The sequence below is a fragment of the Lissotriton helveticus genome, chromosome 7 (assembly GCF_964261635.1).
Source record: "Lissotriton helveticus chromosome 7, aLisHel1.1, whole genome shotgun sequence".
In the NCBI taxonomy this organism is placed as follows: Eukaryota; Metazoa; Chordata; class Amphibia; order Caudata; family Salamandridae; genus Lissotriton; species Lissotriton helveticus.
Genome location: NC_136068.1, coordinates 3,108,365 through 3,129,490, shown reverse-complemented (window position 1 = coordinate 3,129,490; position 21,126 = coordinate 3,108,365). Strand labels below are relative to the sequence as shown.

The 21,126-nt window shown below is 48.1% G+C and overlaps 1 protein-coding gene across 1 annotated transcript in view; it reads left to right on the top strand.

Annotated features, from left to right (window-relative positions):
* Positions 1-21,126, top strand: part of LOC144767924 (serine protease 1-like) — a 59,594-nt gene that overhangs the window by 26,011 nt on the left and 12,457 nt on the right. Inside the window, exons 3-4 of the mRNA XM_078651263.1 lie at positions 6,429-6,688; positions 8,183-8,319. Coding sequence (XP_078507389.1) covers positions 6,429-6,688; positions 8,183-8,319 — 397 coding nt within the window. The remainder of the gene's footprint in view (positions 1-6,428; positions 6,689-8,182; positions 8,320-21,126) is intronic.

Sequence of the window (21,126 nt, the reverse complement as noted above, 5' to 3'; positions counted from 1 at the left end):
CCAGGAGGGTCCAGGGTGCTCCTCTTCTGGGAGGGAGCAAGGGCCAGTCTGGAGCAACCAGACCAGCAGCAGAAATGTCGTCGGGCGTCGTCAGGAAGGCCACAAGCCAACAGGCTAGTAGCCAAACAACGCGGTGAGCAGCAGAAGGCAGAAGGGCCCCACGCCGATCGTGGAGATGCTGGGGGGCTGCTCTTCGGTGCTGGAGCTGCTCAGGGTGGGGGCTTCTCGGACCCCAAAGCACTCACCAGGAAATTACTCGGTGGGCTTGCTGTGCAGAAGTCGTGCAGTCTTGGCGATGGCCGGTCCCTCGAGGTCTCGTCGCACCCACGGTTCTCAGCTGTGCTGTAGAGGTGGGTAGAGGTCAGAGGTGCCAGGGAAGCCGGGTCTCGTCGAGCTGGGCAGTCGGATTCCGGAGGAAGGACGTGCAGCAGACCGCAGTGTTCTTAGATGGTGCCTGCGGATGCAGGGTGACTACTCCTTAGCCACAAGGGAGAATCTTGAGGAAGAAATCGTGAAGTCCTTTCGTGGAAAGTGGTATCTTGATTCCAAAGATGATCTGATTTGGAAGGGGGCCAGTCTCTACCTTTATCCTGTAAAAAGGGGCTGGCACGCGACTAAGTCCTGCCCTATGGGTGGGACTAGGAGGGGGGTGGTTACACCCACTTCCTTGGCGGGCTTTTCCCCAGCACAGGGTCTGGAGTGACCCTGGAACTGGTTCCAGCCAGCCTATGCACAGTGAGCACCGGGGTGCCACGTGCAGTCACCTTCCTCTAAAGCCCTGCCTACCTACAATACACAAAACCCTGTCTGGGACGGTGCTGGCACCGCCCCTGGCAGGAAACCCTTTGTCCTTATCTCCTGCTCTGGGAGGACTCCCAGCAGCAGGAGGGCAGACTTGTGTCTCGGTGGCAGCATCCATTTTGTGGATGCTAAGGCTCTGTCTGACTTTTAACCGGGTTATAGGTTACAGGCATGTCGTGTCCCTCTAGAAGGGTGGAATGCTAACCCCGTCGCCAGAATTGGCGAGGGGTTAGTATTCCAATTCGTATGACACCTTACTCGACATGTTTTGATAAAGCGATACCAGAGTTGGCACATAACCGCGAGGATTATAATGCACTTAAGAGTATATGGTATGCGATATCATGGAAACGGCTAAGGGATGGATCCCGAAAGCCGCAGACAGGCTCAGCTCATGCCAGAGCACCATCTCACACGATTCCAAGCACTCTGCCTTCAGGATTGTTAAGGCCTGCCATAGGAGTGACTGATAGGAGATCTGTGTGTCCATTTTAGGGTTAGATATAGGTATACTATATCTAAAGCAAAGGGTGATTACACCACCTTGCCCCAGCTGTCAAGCAGCCAGTTGTGTCAGATTTGGATGGCCAGCCAGGGGTGGCATAATACATGCTGCAGCCCCTGGTAGGCCCTGGGTACACCTATGCCCTGGGTACCTAAGGTACACTGTACAGGGACTGGTAAGGTGACTCAGTATCCAATTTAGATAGGTACCTAAGGTACATGGAATCCATTTTACAGAGAGAGCAGTAGGCCTGGGGTCCTGAATAGCAGGGCCCCAGGTCAACTAAGTCAGAAAACCAGCAAAACACCAGGCAAAAAGTTGGGGGCAACCATAGTCAGGGGTCAACCTTCCTACAACATCTGATGACCTAAAGACAAGAGAGGGCTGGACGTCTGATGACCTAAAGACAAGAGAGGGCTGGACATCTGATGACCTAAAGACAAGAGAGGGCTGGAATGCTGATGACCTAAAGACAAGAGAGGGCTGGACGGCTGATGACTTAAAGACAAGATAGGGCTGGACGGCTGATGACCTAAAGACAAGAGAGGGCTGGACGGCTGATGACTTAAAGACAAGAGAGGGCTAGACGGCTGATGACTTAAAGACAAGATAGGGCTGGACGGCTGATGACTTAAAGACAAGAGAGGGCTGGACGGCTGATGACTTAAAGACAAGAGAGGGCTGGACGGCTGATGACCTAAAGACAAGAGAGGGCTGGACGGCTGATGACTTACAGACAAGAGAGGGCTGGACGGCTGATGACTTAAAGACAAGAGAGGGCTGGACGGCTGATGACCTAAAGACAAGAGAGGGCTGGACGTCTGATGACCTAAAGCAAAGAGAGGGCTGGATGGCTGATGACCTAAAGACAAGAGAGGGCTGGACGGCTGATGACTTACAGACAAGAGAGGGCTGGACGGCTGATGACCTAAAGACAAGAGAGGGCTGGACGGCTGATGACCTAAAGACAAGAGAGGGCTGGACGGCTGATGACCTAAAGACAAGAGAGGGCTGGACGGCTGATGACTTACAGACAAGAGAGGGCTGGACGGCTGATGACCTAAAGACAAGAGAGGGCTGGACGGCTGATGACCTAAAGACAAGAGAGGGCTGGACGGCTGATGACCTAAAGACAAGAGAGGGCTGGACGGCTGATGACTTACAGACAAGAGAGGGCTGGACGGCTGATGACTTAAAGACAAGAGAGGGCTGGACGGCTGATGACCTAAAGACAAGAGAGGGCTGGACGGCTGATGACTTACAGACAAGAGAGGGCTGGACGGCTGATGACTTAAAGACAAGAGAGGGCTGGACGGCTGATGACCTAAGGACAAGAGAGGGCTGGACGTCTGATGACCTAAAGCAAAGAGAGGGCTGGATGGCTGATGACCTAAAGACAAGAGAGGGCTGAACGGCTGATGACTTACAGACAAGAGAGGGCTGGACGGCTGATGACCTAAAGACAAGAGAGGGCTGGACGGCTGATGACCTAAAGACAAGAGAGGGCTGGACGGCTGATGACCTAAAGACAAGAGAGGGCTGGACGGCTGATGACTTACAGACAAGAGAGGGCTGGACGGCTGATGACTTAAAGACAAGAGAGGGCTGGACGGCTGATGACCTAAAGACAAGAGAGGGCTGGACGTCTGATGACCTAAAGACAAGAGAGGGCTGGGCGGCTGATGACCTAAAGACAAGAGAGGGCTGGACGGCTGATGACCTAAAGACAAGAGAGGGCTGGACGGCTGATGACCTAAAGACAAGAGAGGGCTGGACGGCTGATGACTTAAAGACAAGATAGGGCTGGACGGCTGATGACCTAAAGACAAGAGAGGGCTGGATGGCTGATGACTTAAAGACAAGAGAGGGCTAGACGGCTGATGACTTAAAGACAAGATAGGGCTGGACGGCTGATGACTTAAAGCCAAGAGAGGGCTGGACGGCTGATGACTTAAAGACAAGAGAGGGCTGGACGGCTGATGACCTAAAGACAAGAGAGGGCTGGACGGCTGATGACTTACAGACAAGGGAGGGCTGGACGGCTGATGACTTAAAGACAAGAGAGGGCTGGACGGCTGATGACCTAAAGACAAGAGAGGGCTGGACGTCTGATGACCTAAAGCAAAGAGAGGGCTGGATGGCTGATGACCTAAAGACAAGAGAGGGCTGGACGGCTGATGACTTACAGACAAGAGAGGGCTGGACGGCTGATGACCTAAAGACAAGAGAGGGCTGGACGGCTGATGACCTAAAGACAAGAGAGGGCTGGACGTCTGATGACCTAAAGACAAGAGAGGGCTGGACGTCTGATGACCTAAAGACAAGAGAGGGCTGGACGTCTGATGACCTAAAGACAAGAGAGGGCTGGACGCCTGATGACCTAAAGACAAGAGAGGGCTGGACGGCTGATGACTTAAAGACAAGAGAGGGCTGGACGGCTGATGACTGAAAGACAAGAGAGGGCTGGAATGCTGATGACCTAAAGACAAGAGAGGGCTGGACGGCTGATGACTTAAAGACAAGATAGGGCTGCACGGCTGATGACCTAAAGACAAGAGAGGGCTGGACGGCTGATGACTTAAAGACAAGAGAGGGCTAGACGGCTGATGACTTAAAGACAAGATAGGGCTGGACGGCTGATGACTTAAAGACAAGAGAGGGCTGGACGGCTGATGACTTAAAGACAAGAGAGGGCTGGACGGCTGATGACTTAAAGACAAGAGAGGGCAACAGCTGATGACTTAAAGACAAGAGAGGTCTGGACGGCTGATGACCTAAAGACAAGAGAGGGCTGGACGGCTGATGATCTAAAGACAAGAGAGGGCTGGACGGCTGATGACTTAAAGACAAGAGAGGGCTGGACGGCTGATGACTTAAAGACAAGAGAGGGCTGGACGGCTGATGACTTATAGACAAGAGAGGTCTGGACGGCTGATGACCTAAAGACAAGAGAGGGCTGGACGGCTGATGATCTAAAGACAAGAGAGGTCTGGACGGCTGATGACTTAAAGACAAGAGAGGGCTGGACGTCTGATGACTTAAAGACAAGAGAGGGCTGGACGGCTGATGACTTAAAGACAAGAGAGGGCTGGACGGCTGATGACCTAAAGACAAGAGAGGGCTGGATGTCTGATGACCTAAAGACAAGAGAGGGCTGGACATCTGATGACCTAAAGACAAGAGAGGGCTGGACGTCTGATGACCTAAAGACAAGAGAGGGCTGGTGGCATAAAGTGACGAGGGGGCTGAGGAATCTAGCGCTATTCTCACCAGGAACCTCTTTCTCATAAATTATTGAATTTACATACCCTCCTTCAACGCAACCTCTTTCCAAACCTTAAACAGATTTTGTTCTGTTCATTTCCACTTTATCGTTGTCTGCTCGCCTTGAAATATTCTTGCAAGTTTTTTTCTCCTCTAACCTTTTTAACCATGCTTTTGGCCACTGAAACCCGTATGAGTCTAGTGTTGATTTAATTTGGCTTCATACAAACCACATCTACTTGCCATTTTTTTAATTCAATTATTCTTGTATGTTCTATTACAAGACCTGAGTCCAAGTATTTATTTTATTTCCATTCTAGTTTAGTCACTTATAGACAGCACTTGAGTCTCGTTCAGCACCCTCAGATTCAATTATTCTAGTAGGTCAATCTACTTTGGCTCACGCTGAGACAAATATTTCCTCCTATGTCCTATTCTCAGTATTGGATCAATCATTTTATGATCTGAAATCGAATGTTATTCAAATGATGTCTGGTGTTTACATCATGTGTTATTTGGTAGACAATACCAAACCATTTAAATCTGTACTGTATAAAAAGAAGCTTATGTTAGAAAAAATATTATTTCTGCTGATTATTTTTTCAGTGGGAGATTTCTTATTGCAAATAACGGGAACAGCGATGGGCTCCTGAGTAGCCTCCTCACTGGTGAACTTATAAATGGAAGCATGTGACAAGGAGAATGGATTGTTGAAAAGACAATGAAAGGTTAGTTTGAAAATTTACTTGAGGAACATAGAGAACTTGTTATTGTATGGATAGCCTGGGCGTAGTTTACAGAGTTTTGCTATGTGGAACTCCGCAAACTTACAAAAAAACTCTGCCAAGTTCCGCGAGTTGGGGAGTGCAGTGTGAACTGCAGTTTGTTCCGGTATTCCTGCCGCTCGGGTAGAAATTCTACCAGAGCGGCAATTCGCGCTCGCCAACCTACCGCTGGTGATCGCAAAATTACCCTTAGCGATCGCGAGCGTGAGTGGGGAAAAAACTCCTCTGCACATCGTGAAGCGGAGTTTTCTGCACTCCGCGAGCTCTGCGGAGTGCGGAGTGCAGAAAACTCTGCAAACTTCGAGAACGGAGCAAAGTTCACCGCCCAGGCCTAGGGATAGCAAAGAATTACTGTCCCGCTAAGAATTAGATTGATCAGTAATACACATTGACGTTTGGTGCAATCTCTTTGTGGCCCAATAGGAAATGGAATTAGACCTTCATATACAGAAAGCCACTAGATCGGAACAGCTTACTGCACTCTGAATGCTTTTTTCCCAAATAAACGTAACTAGTTAGCCAAACGATATCCCCCACACAAATTATTTTATCATTATTATTATTTTTAACACAACAACCAGCGCTCCTACCAAGAGTAGAGTTAACGTTAAATGGAATAACAAGAACAAATGAAGGTATTGACAGGGCAATGCGAGGAAGGAGAATACAAAGATGACAGTTTGTGGAACTGTGAAAATGGCCTCAAAGGAATGACTAGAGACAATATATTCCAATTTGATTGAAAAAACATAACTAACAAATGCTGTGACGTGACACTGTAACACGGTGCAGGGAACAGGGGTTAAAAGAATGAAGAAAGAGCAGGCCCCCAGGTGCAGTGCCCCCAGGTGCCCCCTGGTGCTCACAGGTGCTCCAGGTGCTCCCATGTGCCCCGATGTGCCCCCTGGTGCTCCCCTGTTCCCCCTGGTGCTCCCAGGTGCTCCCAGGTGCTAACAGGCTCCCTATCCCCTGTGCTCCCCATGTTCCTTCTGTTCACCTTTGCATGAAGGTTCCCTCTGTGTGCTGCTGTCTCCCAGAGGTCTCATATATTTTCCTGCATCTTTCTTCTTTAGAGCGTCAACACTGGTGGCCCACCTGGGTGAACATGACACCACCCGTGCAGAAGGGACCGAGCAGCGCCTCCAGGTGGCCAAGGCCATCATGCACCCAAAGTACAGCAGCTACGACATCGACAACGACTTCATGCTGGTCAAACTGGCCACCCCGGCAAAGTTCAACGCTCAGGTGCAGCCCATCAGGATGGGCGTGAACTGCCCTGCCGCGGGCAGCCAGTGCCTGGTGTCCGGCTGGGGAAACCTGCGGACGTCTGGAGGTGAGAAGCGCCCGAAGCAACAGGGCAGGGGCAGGGCTGAGCTGAGCACTCATCCTCATGGAAATGTTATGATAAGAAATAGTTTTCTCCTTTAGAGAACAAAAAAAGGAAACCCCTTTTTTATGGATATTTGTTTTAATGTTGCTATGTACAAATTGTTGTGATTTTAATTAACTAAACAATAAACGTATTCATTCCTCCTCCACGGGACACTATATCACCAGCCTTATGGTGCTGACATTCCCCGTGGAGCCTTTGGGTTGACATCACCATCCTTATAGGCTGGCAAGGGTGATGACATCGCCATCCCTATAGGCTGGCAAGGGTGATGACATCACCATCCTTATAGGCTGGCAAGGGTGATGACATCACCATCCCTGTAAGCTGGCATGGGTGATGACATCATCATCCCTATAGTCTGCCAAGGGTGATGACATCACCGTCCCTATAGTCTGCCAAGGGTGATGACATCACCATCCCTATAGGCTGCCACGGGTAATGACCTCACCATCCCTATAGGCTGCCAAGGCTGATGACCTCACCATCCCTATAGGTCGGCCAAGGGCAACGACATCACCGTCCCTATAGGCTGCCAAGGGTAATGACATCACCATCCCTATAGGCTGGCCAAGGGCAACAACATCACCGTCATTGTGTTGACATGTATGTTGGCGCATTGTTCCTGTTTACATGCAGACTGTGTGACAATGTACATTGTGACTGTTTGGGAGGTGCTGGATTTAGATGCCGGACAGTGGACATTTGGACCACATGACGGATGTGAGGTTGTACGTGTACATTTCCATCTCACAGTTCCCAGCTCTGTCAGATGTAGGTAACCTGTTTCGGCGCATGTGCGGAGCCAGTTGTGCCCTCTGTTCTGCAGTGTCGGGGTTGCACTTTGTGCCACATTGTCAAGGGAAGTGCTGTTCTTGCTATGTGTGTGCTGCAGTGTGCCACGGGGATGGGAACATGACCCTGGGTGATTGTGGGTGTGCAGTGTGCTACGCATCGTTCTGCATGTGTGCCATTGTGCCCATCACCCCCGTCACCCCAGTCCCTGGTTGTGACTCCCCCTGTTGATGTTGTGTCAGGCCCTCCCGAGCTGTGTCAGGGCTCCCAACTCCTTGTGCCGTCTCCACACTGATGACTGTGGCCTACGTTTCCGCCAGCTCCTCCTGTGCCTTCATGTTGGCAGCGGCTTTGTGTCTGGTTTAGATTTTCACATCATGCCAAGGCCTCATCACAACATTTTTTGAGTTCGTTTTTCGCATTTTGCTGCGTTGCATTGACTTTATCGCGGACATTTGAGGCGTTGTCGGGGGAATTTTGCATGGTGCCTCCGTGTTGTGAATACTTAGTTAACACGCGTAATTTTCCTGCGATAGACTGCAATGTTGCAAGTTGTGTTATGTTACTTTTTGCGATGGTTATCACACGTTCTTGAGATTATCCCCCTCTGTACTCTGACTATAACCTGTGTCTCCTTTACAGTTCAGTACCCGGAGGCCCTGCAGTGCCTCGATCTGCCAGTCCTGTCTAGCGCCTCCTGCCGTCAAGCCTACCCCGGACAAATCACCGACAACATGTTCTGTGCCGGGTACCTGGAAGGGGGGAAGGACTCCTGTCAGGTGAGATGAACCCTGTGTGCTAACCTGATCGTCCACATTCTGAACATCTCCCATATCATCTCCCTGTGAGCATCTCTTACATCCTCTCCCTGTGAGCATCTCTTACATCCTCTCCCTGCGAGCATCCCCCACATCCTCTCCCTGTGAGCATCTCCCTCATCCTCTCCCTGTGAGCATCTCCCTCATCCTCTCCCTGTGAGCATCTCCCACATCATCTGCCTGTGAGCATCTCCCACATCCTCTCCCTGTGAGCATCTCCCACATCCTCTCCCTGTGAGCATCTCCTGCATCCTCTCCCTGTGAGCATCTCCCACATCCTCTCCCCGTGAGCATCACCCACATCCTCTCCCTGTGAGCATCTCCCACATCCTCTCCCCATGAGCATCTCCCACATCATCTGCCTGTGAGCATCTCCCACATCCTCTCCCTGTGAGCATCTCCCACATCCTCTCCCTGTGAGCATCTCCTACAGCATCTGCCTGTGAGCATCTCCCGCATCCTCTCCCTGTGAGCATCTCCCACATCCTCTCCCCGTGAGCATCTCCCATATCATCTCCCTGTGAGCATCTCTTACATCCTCTCCCTGTGAGCATCTCCCACATCCTCTCCCCGTGAGCATCTCCCATATCATCTCCCTGTGAGCATCTCTTACATCCTCTCCCTGTGAGAATACCCCACATCATCGCCCTGTGAGCATCTCTCACATCATCTCCCACATCCTCTCCTTGTGAGCATCGCCCACATTCTCTCCCTGTGAGCATCTCCCACATCATCTGCCTGTGAGCATCTCCCACATCATCTCCCTGTGAGAATACCCCACATCCTCTGCCTGTGAGCATCTCCCACATCCTCTCCCTGTGAGCATCTCCCACATCATCTCCCTGTGAGAATCTCCCACATCATCTCCTTGTGAGCATCTCCCACATCCTCTCCCTGTGAGCATCGCCCACATCCTCTCCCTGTGAGCATCGCCCACATCCTCTCCCTGTGAACATCTCCCACATCATTCCACAGTGAGCATCTCCCATATCTTCTGCCTGTGAGCATCGCCCACATCATTTCCCTGTGAGCATCTCCCGCATCCTCTCCCCGTGAGCATCTCCGACATCATCTCCCTGTGAGCATCTCCCACATCATCTGCCTGTGAGTATCTCCCACATCATCTCCCTGTGAGCATCACCCACATCCTCTCCCTGTGAGTATCTCCCCCATCATCTCACTGTGAGCATCTCCCACATCCTCTCCCTGTGAAAATCTCCCACATAATATCCCGGTGAGCATCTCCCACATCATCTGCCTGTGAGCATTTCCCACATCATCTGCCTGTGAGTATCTCCCACATCATCTCCCTGTGAGCATCACCCACATCCTCTCCCTGCGAGCATCTCCCACATCATCTGCCTGTGAGCATTTCCCACATCCTCTCCCTGCGAGCATCTCCCACATCCTCTCCCTGTGAGCATCTCCCACATCATCTGCCTGTGAGCATTTCCCACATCCTCTCCCTGCGAGCATCTCCCACATCCTCTAACTGTGAGCATCTCCCACATCGTCTCCCTATCAACATCTCCCACATCACCCACCCAATGAGCACCTGCGCATCGCCCTCTCATGCGCACACGCATGCACACACATGTGCACACATGCAGACACACAGACACACAACCACTGTCCCATCAACCTCCTACAAGAACCTGTACACCTCCTTTCCCATACACCTGCTGGACACAGGTTGAGCTGCTCCCTCTGTGGAGAGCTCTCCTCCTCAGCTCGCTTTGAATTGCGGGATATGTGGACTTCACCTGCCAGTGTCCGTGCCATCCCTCCCCCGCCACCCCCCTGTGTGTTTAAGGACTGCATGTGTGCTCCTATGTGGTATTTGTATGTATGCATATATGTGTGTATGCATGTGGTATTTGTATGTATCTCTGCACGTATGTGGTATATATATTTATATATATATCTCACTCACCACAACCATCCGGAAGTTAGGAGCTTCTGAATGCGGTGGTCCTGGATGCGGCCCGGAGCCCCTTCATATAAAAGCGCAATTTCTTCTTGGGCAGGCTCGGACAGGCGCGGAGGCAAAAGTACAGCCCTACCCAGACAAACCCATTCTGTGGCATGGGGGAGCATGAACTAATGTCCCTCTCTGCAGCCCACAGCAGGACATGCTCCACACCCAATTCCCCTTGTCCAACACGGCCTCCCTCCTGCTCCCATTTATCCCCTGCTCACATCAGGAAATAAATGGGGTTTAACTTGTAATTGTGGAGCACTGGCGGCATGGTGCTGCACAGCACCTGTAATTACAGGTGTGGAGTTTGCACCAGTACCATGCCACTTGTACCCGGGGCCATAGAGGTACCAACGGGCAAGCAGGCGCAGAGAGCGACACCTAAACTGACACTGATGGCACCCATGCAGAGACTTAAAGACACACAGGTACTCGCGCACATGGGCTGCTTGAGGTGCAGTCACCTACGAACACACAGACACACAGAAATAAATCATGTTGCCAGCATGGAAGCACACTGCAATCGCAGCAGCAGTGTGGTGAGATGTCTGGCTCGCAAGCACACATGCAGTGTGTCCAGGAGGAATACCTTTCCTGCCTGTTTCTGCAATCTCTTGCCTCTTTCTGCAGTTATCTTGCTCTTTCTGCACACTTCATGCCTTTTTACCTCTTTCTGCAGTTATCTTGCTCTTTCTGCACACTTCATGCCTTTTTCAGTACCTCTGTTGCTTCTTTCTGCACTTCTCTTTCTTCTTTCTGCACCCCTCGTGCCTCTTTCAGCACCTCTGTTGCTTCTTTCTGCACCCCTTGTGCCTCCTTCTGCACCTCTGTTGCCTCTTTCAGCACCTCTGTTGGCTCTTTCTGCTCTGCTCTTGTTTCTTTCTGCACTTCTCTTGCTTCTTTCTACACCTCTGTTGCTTCTTTCAACAATTCTCTTGCCTCTTTCTGCACTTCTCTTCCTTCTTTTTGCACCTCTGTTGGTTCTTTCTGCACTGCTCTTGCTTCTTTCTGCACCTCACTTGCCTCTTTCTGCACTTCTCTTGCTTCTTTCTAAACCTCTGTTGCTTCTCTCAGCAATTCTCTTACCTAATTCTGCACTTCTCTTGCTTGTTTCTGTACCTTTCTTGCATTTTTCTACACCTCTGTTGCCTCTTTCTGCACTTCTCTTCCTTCTATCTGCCACCCTCATGCCTCCTTTTGCACCTCTGTTGCTTCTTTCTGTACTTCTTTTCGGTCTTTCTGCACTGCTCATGCCTCTTGCTGCATCTCTCTTGCCTCTTTGAGCATATCGTTTGCTTCTTTCTGCACTTCTGTTGCCTTTTACTGCATTTCTCTTGCTTCTTTTTGTGCCTTTCTTCCTCTTTCTTCACATGTCCTACCTCTGAAAGCATAGTTAGAAATTTGCATTAAAAAAATGTAGAAATTTACTGAAAAAACCATAGGTTTCAGGGACGTTATAGTTAGAAATTATCTATTAAAAAACCTTTGAAAATCACTGAAAAAAGCATAGGTTTCAGGGACGTTATAGTTAGAAATTATCGTTTAAAAAACCTTTAAAATTCACTGAAAAAAACATTGGGCCCGATTCACAGAACTAACTTAAGACAAAATCGTAAACTTACTACTTTTGGTATTCACAGAAGTTAGGATTTTGTCTTAAGTTTGTCTTAAGACAGACTTAAGACAGACTTAAGACAAAATCCTAACTTAAGTCTGTCCTAAGTCTGTCTTAAGTCTGTCTTAAGACAAACTTAAGACAAAATCCTAACTTCTGTGAATACCAAAAGTAGTAAGTTTAGGATTTTGTCTCAAGTTAGTTCTGTGAATCGGGCCCATAGGTTTCAGGGACATCATAATTAGAAATGATCATTTAAAAAACCTTTGAAGTTCACTGAAAAAAAACATAGGTTTCAGGGACGTTATAGTTAGAAATTATCGTTTAAAAAACCTTTGAAATTCACTGAAAAAAACATTGGGCCCGATTCACAGAACTAACTTAAGACAAAATCGTAAACTTACTACTTTTGGTATTCACAGAAGTTAGGATTTTGTCTTAAGTTTGTCTTAAGACAGACCTAAGACAGACTTAAGACAAAATCCTAACTTAAGTCTGTCTTAAGTCTGTCTTAAGTCTGTCTTAAGACAAACTTAAGACAAAATCCTAGCTTCTGTGAATACCAAAAGTAGTAAGTTTAGGATTTTGTCTCAAGTTAGTTCTGTGAATCGGGACCATAGGTTTCAGGGACATTATAATTAGAAATTATCATTTAAAAAACCTTTGAAGTTCACTGAAAAAAACATAGGTTTCAGGGACGTTATAGTTAGAAATCGGCATTTAAAATAACCATAGAAATTCACTGAAAAACCATAGGTTTCATGGACGTTATAGTTAGTTGGACATTTCACTTGTACAAAATCAGAGAAATTCGGCCGTTATAGTTAGTTGAGCTAACTATAACTCGCACCCCCTCAATGCCCTGCTGATGATGTCACATATTATATCATTCATGACATGGTCAGTGACATCACTGATGACATGTCAAATGACATCACTGATGACATCATCCATGTGATAATCAGATGCACCTCCTCACACCCTAATATAACCTTTGATACACCCACTCTAAAATGCAGACTACCATTTTCGAAATCATACACACACCAAAACCAGTTACTACATACCCACTCACTGATTCCTAGGTCTACACACACGTCCACTCATTCACCCATACAGTCACTCATGCATACAGTCACTCATCAATACAACACTATCATATGCACTCATACACCTATACAGACACTCACACATCGCCACTCATCCATAGATTGACTCGCACACCTAATCAATCATGCAAAGAATCATTCACACTCCCATTTACTCACCTATACAGTTATATACACATCACCTAACTTATTCATAGAGATACTAACACATACTTACTCTCTTATACAATCACTGATACAAGCACACACTCATCGATACAGTGACTCTCACAATCACCCATTCTCACATATAGTCATTTATATACTCCAATACTCACATATACTGCATTTCACATATGTAGTTACTCAATAATGTACCACTGATACATCCATTCACTCACCAACACACCCATACACATACTCACCCACCCATACAGCCCTTTAAAGATGCACTCTTGAACCCATAAACTCAGTGAATTACCCACTCACAAACCTATGCACAGAGTCACACCCCCACCCACTCACACAGACACTCAGGTACCCATACAAAAACTCAGACAACCAATCAATAACCCATATAGACCCTCATGTAGCTACTCACCATGCCATGCAGCTGCTTACACACCAACTGACAGACTTATACAGACATTTACACAGTTTACTCTCTAACCCATGCATTCAGTAAGACACATTTAAACACTCACTTATACAGTCAGTCAATCAGCAACTAAATCATCTATTCAGACGCTCATACACCCACTCATACTTCAATACACCTTGACATATATTTATATAAAACATATTTAAACTTTACAGAAACACACAGTCACTGGATGATGTCATCAGTGATGTCATTTGAGATGTCATCAGTGATGTTACTGACCATGTCATGAATCATGTAATATGTGATGTCATCAGCAGTGCATTGCGGGGGCGCAAGTTATAGTTAGCTCAACTAATTATAACGGCCGAATTTCTCTGGTTTTGTACAAGTGAAATGTCCAACTAACTATAACGTCCATGAAACCTATGGTGTTTTCAGTGAACACATATATATATATGAATATCTGCTTGTATGTATGTAATATTTTAATTTGTTTATGTCTGTAGCTTTGTATTGTATGCATGTTACATTTTCTGGCATGCATGCATGAAGTATTTTTATGTATGTGGTATTTGTATGCATTTTGATATGCAGTTTTTAATGTACGTGGCACTTGCATTATCCACGTTTGTATGCATGTGGTTTTTGTATGAATGTTCATATGTGGTATTTGCATATAATTATGTTTGTATGTTTATATGAGTGTGGTAAGTGTATGCATGTTTTATGTATTTGGTATCATTACTGTGGGGAATTGGGTTATTGGTCTCGATGATGGGTGAAACACTAATCAAGCATCAACTACAACTCCATTCAGGGTTATTGGTCTCGACGATGGGTGAAACACTAATCAAGCATCAACTACAACTCCATTCAGGGTTATTGGTCTCGACGATGGGTGAAACACTAATCAAGCATCAACTACAACTCCATTCAGGGTTATTGGTCTCGACGATGGGTGAAACACTAATCAAGCATCAACTACAACTCCATTCAGGGTGAAGTCACAAGTGAACCCCAAATTAACATGTACTCAACTCCCTGGTAGCTCGGCACAGAGCGGTCAGGCTTAACCTATATGTAATGTGTAAAGTATCTATGCAGCACTTCAAACAGTAATAAAGTGAAAAGACCGCACAATAAAAATCCCACACCAAGTTAGAAAAGTAGAGTCAAATTTAATAAAATATTTGAGATCAAATCGACAAAAACCCCATCAGTAAAACTGGAGATGTGCAATTTTAAAGATTTAAGTGAAAATAGTGCGTACCAGCACAAAGCGCCAACTGTGGTTATCTGGTCATGGTGGACTGGGACAGAGTCACAAGTTCAGGTCGACTACGATGAAGCGCGGGTGGGAAACAGCGACTAAGTTAGCCCGCGGAACAAAGTATCTTAAATCCTGGTTGTGGAGCGTTGCGAGATCCTGCATCCAGGATGTGTTGTGCAGCAGCGTTTCCAAGGAGCTGCGGAGTTCAATGCGAAATCCTGCATCGAGGATGCATCACGCAGCAGCGGTTCTGAGGTGCTGCGGGACCTTGCTTTGGAGGTGTGTCGCACAGCAGTCGCTCTGAAGCAAAGCTGCGAGGAGATGAGTTGTGCAGCATTGGTTCTGTGCAAGACCACAGCTGGGTTGGCACCTTCAGGCTTACTTCCGAAGGTCCAGGATTGGGGTGGAACCACATGGGGGGGTAAGAGTCTGTGACCTGGGTTCAAGATGCCGGTCCAGTTCTTTTCATTCTTGCAGCACAGCAGTCCTTCTGAGTCTTCCACAGGTCCAGATGTGTACCGGAGAGTTGGGACTGAGGGTCCAATATTTATACTCGGTGCCAGCTTTGAAGGTGGAGAAGGTTCTGGAGGTTTCCGCCCCAGAGATGTTTTGAACTTACAGCCGCCCCGGCCCTGGCCTCAGCTTGCCCGGGATCTCAAAAGACTAGTGTGAAACCCTTTGTGAGTGTGCAGAGACAGAGCCTTTATGATGTGTACGTGTGGTAGGGGACAGCTCCTCTGCCCTATCAAAGCAGTGATGGCCCATCCTACCGACACCTATTCCGCCTTTGTCTCATGATCTGGGAATAATACACGAAGACCAACTGCCAGCTACACCTAGTCATGTGACCATGATACAGGCTGCAGGCACAAAATGATTGGGACAAGAAAATGGCAGCTTTCTAAAAGTGGCATTTTCAGGATCGTGACTTAAAATCTAACTTTACCATTAAAGAGGATTTCAAATTAGAATTTTTTAAACACCAAACTCAACATTTCTACCTGCTTTAAATTGAAAGTTTCAAAAAGAACAATTGATGGGACTGAATGTAGATCAATGTCATGCATTCACCCCAGTACAGAGATCTGGGCCTAAATCCATGTTTTTTTTGCTCACCATGCCAATCCAGTTTGAACCCAGCCATATGTAACTCAGTCTTGACCCTGTGCCTCATGGGAACAGTCCAGCCCGAACTGCCAAGCCAGGTCCTCCCAGGACTAGAAACAATGATCCAAGTAGATTGATTTCAGTGGCATGGAGAGCACGGGACCCATGTGTGGGCATACCCGTCCCACTCGGGGTGACAAATGCAAAAAGATCGATTGATGGACAGAATTCCATCCATCAAGTGTTTCTTTTGCATACTTTCAATTGAAAGTTATCACTTAATAAATGTGGTGAACCAATATCATCCGATGGGAAAGGTAGGCCTTGCAGAAGTGGAAAACAAATTCACAAGCTTTTCACTACCAGGATATGTGAAATGTAAGAACACATGTACAATTCTTTGCATACACTGCAACCTGGCGCCTTGGCTGTTTACTCTAGGGGTATAAGCATTAAAAAGGTAGGTTTAGTCCTGGCAAAAGGTTTATTTTGCCAGGTCTAAATGGCAGTTTCAAACTCTACTACGGGCTGCAATGGCACGCCTGAGATGTTGAAAGGGCTTCTTCAGTGGGTGGCACAAACAGTGCTGCCGACCCCCGGGTAGCAGTTCATTTACAGGCCCTGGGTACTTGTAGTTCCACTTTACTAGGGACACGCAAGTAAATTAATTGCGCCGTGTGGGTTTAAGCCACTTTCACTTTGTTTAAAGGAGAGAACGAAGGCACAACGGCACTGACGAGCAGTGGTAAAATGCACAGTCCTAAAAGTCAACAAAAATGGGTTCAGAAAAGAGGAGGGTGAATGCAGAAAGTTTGCGGATGACCCTAAAGAAAGAGCCAAGTTCAACAAGAGTCTCTCCAGCAAAAGATAGGGTTCGACTAATCAATCCCGTGATGGGCCGCCCTGCTTCGGCAAAGAAACGTGGTGGAAGGCCCTCTTATGGATCGCACTCGTCAGTTCTACGCCGCTCTGAACTTAGTTTGATCCCTCTGTCTACACTCTCCGGGGTCACTGGGGGAACACTACTCCTTTCGTCTGAACCCCTTCTGTGAAGCGCCTAACCTTAACTTGCTCACAGATGAATCCCAGCAGGGAGTTAGCACGACCATCACCAACAAAGAAAAGGCTGCACTGAGTGCGGATGGCGCTTTCCTATACACAACAAGCCGAAACTGATTCATCAACCTATCACTATCACTTGCCTACTTCTTAACACACGCTCCTTAGGCTGTCATGCGCTAGATATTTGGAATTTGCTCGATAACTCTAATATATCCTGCCTTTTTCTCACTGAGACTTGGCTCAGTGATACCTCGGCCCCTGACTTAGTTAACGCCATCCCACCTAATTATTCCATCATCAGGAGGGACAGAACATCTGGGCGCGGGGGTGGTGTGGCTATCATAGTCAACAACCAGCTGCACTGCACTACCTTCCCGATAGACAATATTCAGGACACCGAGGCGCTCGGCTTCACACTTCATCTGTCTCCCCACCAGGCATGTACCGGCATTCTCGCATATAGAACTCCCGGTCCCTTAGGCTCTTTCCTGGATGAATTACAGGTAGCACTTTCAGTCCCATGTCTTATATCGGAACATTGTTTACTTCTAGGCGACCTAAACATACACATGGATGAGGCCACAAATCCTGACACAATAAAACTTATGGAGGTCACAACAGCATTAGGACTTATACCTTTTATTCACGATCCCACGCATAATAAGGGCCATACTCTGGACCAAGTTTTTTCCACCGTCCCTATTAATGTCCTTGCTCCTCAGCCAGTATTATGGTCGGATCATTACTTAATTTCTTTTTTCCTATTAAGTACCCCTCCTCCTAGACCAAATCCCACCATCTCTGCTAAACGACTTTCCAGGCCTTTTCATCTGCTCTCTAATGAGATGCTACTACAGGCCATGTCATGTTCACCGTGTACCTTGTCAGGTAATGTGGAAATCGATCTAGCTCATTACACTGAATGGCTCACGACTATACTGGCGGATCTCGTGCCTGCGAAAGCCGCTAAACCCGGAAACAAACGTCCTTCCGCTCCTTGGTTCACATCTCAGCTCAGAGAAGCCCGGCAAAACTGCAAGAGAGCAGAAAGAGCCTGGAGGAAAGACTACAAGCCTCTTGAGAAAGAAAAATTCAAAAACTTAACTAGATCCTACCACAAGTTGATTTGGAGTGGAAAAAAATCTTATTTTGAACGTCGGATAGACGAATCTGAAAACTCCTGTAAGGAAATCTTTAAAATTGTTAAGGATTTTACTTCTCCGTCCCTGGGTATCTCTGCTCAGTCTCACTCAGAACCTTGGCTGACTGAACTGGCACATTATTTTGTAGATAAAATAACATCTATTCAAGCCTCTCTTGTTATCTACTCTAAACAGCCTCAGGATGCTGCTCTTGGTGCCCTCTCCTCTTCACAACCCACCCTCTGGGAATTCCCGCAGCTGAGCCTTGCTGCTTCATTAGACCATCTGACAGGCTTGAAGTCGGGCTCTCCTCTAGATCCCTGCCCGGTCTCTTGCCTCAACAAAATAGCCCTTGTGCTAAATGGCCCCATCAATTCCATTCTCAATTCCTCACTGTCTTCTGGTGTTGTCCCCCAGGCGTGGAAGAGTGCTCTCATCCTTCCACTCATAAAAAAACCAGCTTTGGATCCCATTATACATGCCAACTACAGGCCTATTTCTCTCCTCCCCGCTCTAGCGAAGGGGGCGGAAAGACATGTGCACAGATCTATCTCTGATTTCGTCGAGAATAACAATCTGTTGCACACTACCCAATCTGGGTTTCGTGCGAATTATAGCACAGAGACCGCGCTACTTGAAGTCACCACCGCCATTAGAGAGGTCTTGGATATTGGAGGAAAGGCCATGTTGGTCATGTTGGACCTGTCGGCGGCGTTCGACACCGTTCCCCATGACACCCTCCTAACTCGACTCTGGGATTGTGGTCTCCGGGGGACGGTGTGGAACTGGCTTAAATCATTTCTAGCTAGCCGTCGACAAACGATCTGGGCGCCACCTCACTCCGCAGCTATGGCAACTCTGGAAGTGGGGGTCCCTCAGGGGTCTATTCTTAGCCCCCTGCTCTTTAACATCTTTCTGGCCCCCCTTGCAGAGGTTGCGGAGTCGTTTGGCGCTCAGATCGTGTCGTACGCTGACGACACCCAGCTCTTGTTCACATACGACAAGAATGAGGTGTTCGATGGGATCCGTATCAGAGGCTGCCTAGAAGCAGTCTTTGATTGGTTCAAAAGACACGGCTTAAAATGCAACTCCGATAAATCGGAGCTGCTCTTTTTTGGATGTGTCTCGGAACCAAACTGGAAAAGTTGGTGGCCACAAGACCTGTTTCCACCTGCAAATGCAAGTACCAAGGCTAAAAACCTAGGTATCATTGTTGACAATGAGTTAACCTTTGGGCCTCAAATATCCTGTCTCTCCGGGAAATGTTTCGGGATCCTGCGGATGCTCAGGAAATTCCTCCCCCTGATTTCCATGAACCATCGAAGGATCATTGTCCAAGCACTTGTCGGGTCGCGATTAGACTATGTAAATGTCCTCTATTTAGGACTCCCTAAATATCTCGTGAGGAGACTTCAAGTAGTCCAAAATTCAGCTGCCAGGGCTATTTATGGACTTCCCAGACGAGCTAGTGCGTCTGACTTGTTGAAGGAATTGCACTGGCTTCCTATAGCCAAGAGGGCTCTTTTCAAAAGCCTGACACTGACCTACAAGGCCCTTCACGACTCAGGCCCTAGGTACATTAGGAAGCGTCTTGCTCTTTACAAGCCGAGCAGAGCCTTGCGATCTGCCTCCTTGTCAAAAATGGTCGTTCCGTCCATCAAGCGAACCAGACAAGGGGGACGCTCCTTTCATTACCAGGCCCCACGCGCTTGGAATGAGCTTCCCATTTCTCTCAGACAGGCCCCTAGTCTGATGTCTTTCAGAAAGGCATTAAAAACCTGGCTTTTTACCAGTTAACTTCGCTGTTCCTTTTATTCTGCAGTTATGTTCTTCTACCTAAAGGACTTCTTCGCCAAAGCGCCGGGACACTCCTGCTGGAGTAGCCGTTGCGCTATAGAAGAACCCAAATAACATAACATAACATAACATGTGGCCCATTCCGTCCCTTAGATCAGACTCCTGTCCCCAACCCAAGGAACAACATGCCCAAAAGGACAGTGACCAACAGAGGCCACTGACAGCCATCAGGGTCAAGAGCCAGGCCCGGGCCATCCGCTGGCGAGTGGAGGCTCCAAGCTGGGGCGTTGGGCAGGCCCCTCTACCAGCCTTGGGGCTGGCAAGGAGTTTCCTATGGGCTCCTGAGGGTTTTATGACCTCTGAGGGTTCTCAGTCTGGGGAGCAACAGCCCCCGGTGTGAGCCACCCTACTTCCACACTACCAACCCTCTGTTCAAGGGTGGTATCCGATTCTGGCCTCTCAGACCAGGGGAGTCACTCTGAGGCTGATCAGGGGACAGTGATGAGTCCTCCCTCACCCGGACCCTTCTTATAGGCTCCCGTACCCACTGCTTGCGAGTGGCATTCCCAGAAAACTGAACTGTCGGAGAGTCCTAGGTGGCCAACCCTGTCAGCTCTCCTGGCACCGGAAACAACCCGTTCTCCGGAATGCAGTCTACGAGTATCTGGGGACCAATTAAGACCCTCCTCTGGATCATCTCCCAACTCCAGGGATACCAGGGCCATGAGGCAGAAAAAATCCTGCCCCTGGACTTAATTTATCCTATACACCTGGCAGTGAACTGTTTTGGAAAAAAAAACCTTTCTCATACAATAGTCTGGCTCACCCCGGTGTCCCTCAAAGCAGTGGCAGGGATCAAAGGTCACCGTTGCTTGGTGGAGGTGACAACTTGTACCTCATCACAAGCTCACCTTCTGAGTCTTTCTCCCCCCTGAGGGATCTCATGGCATCGTCTATGACCCGCGCCTGAGGGGTTCTTCCCCCTAAGGCCACATCAGCGCTTCTACAGAGGTCCCACCAGTGGGTGGTTTCTTAGGGCAGACAGAGTGCCAATGCTTGTTTCCTGACTAGGAGTAGCCAAAGCCGAGGGTTTGGAAATGGGGTG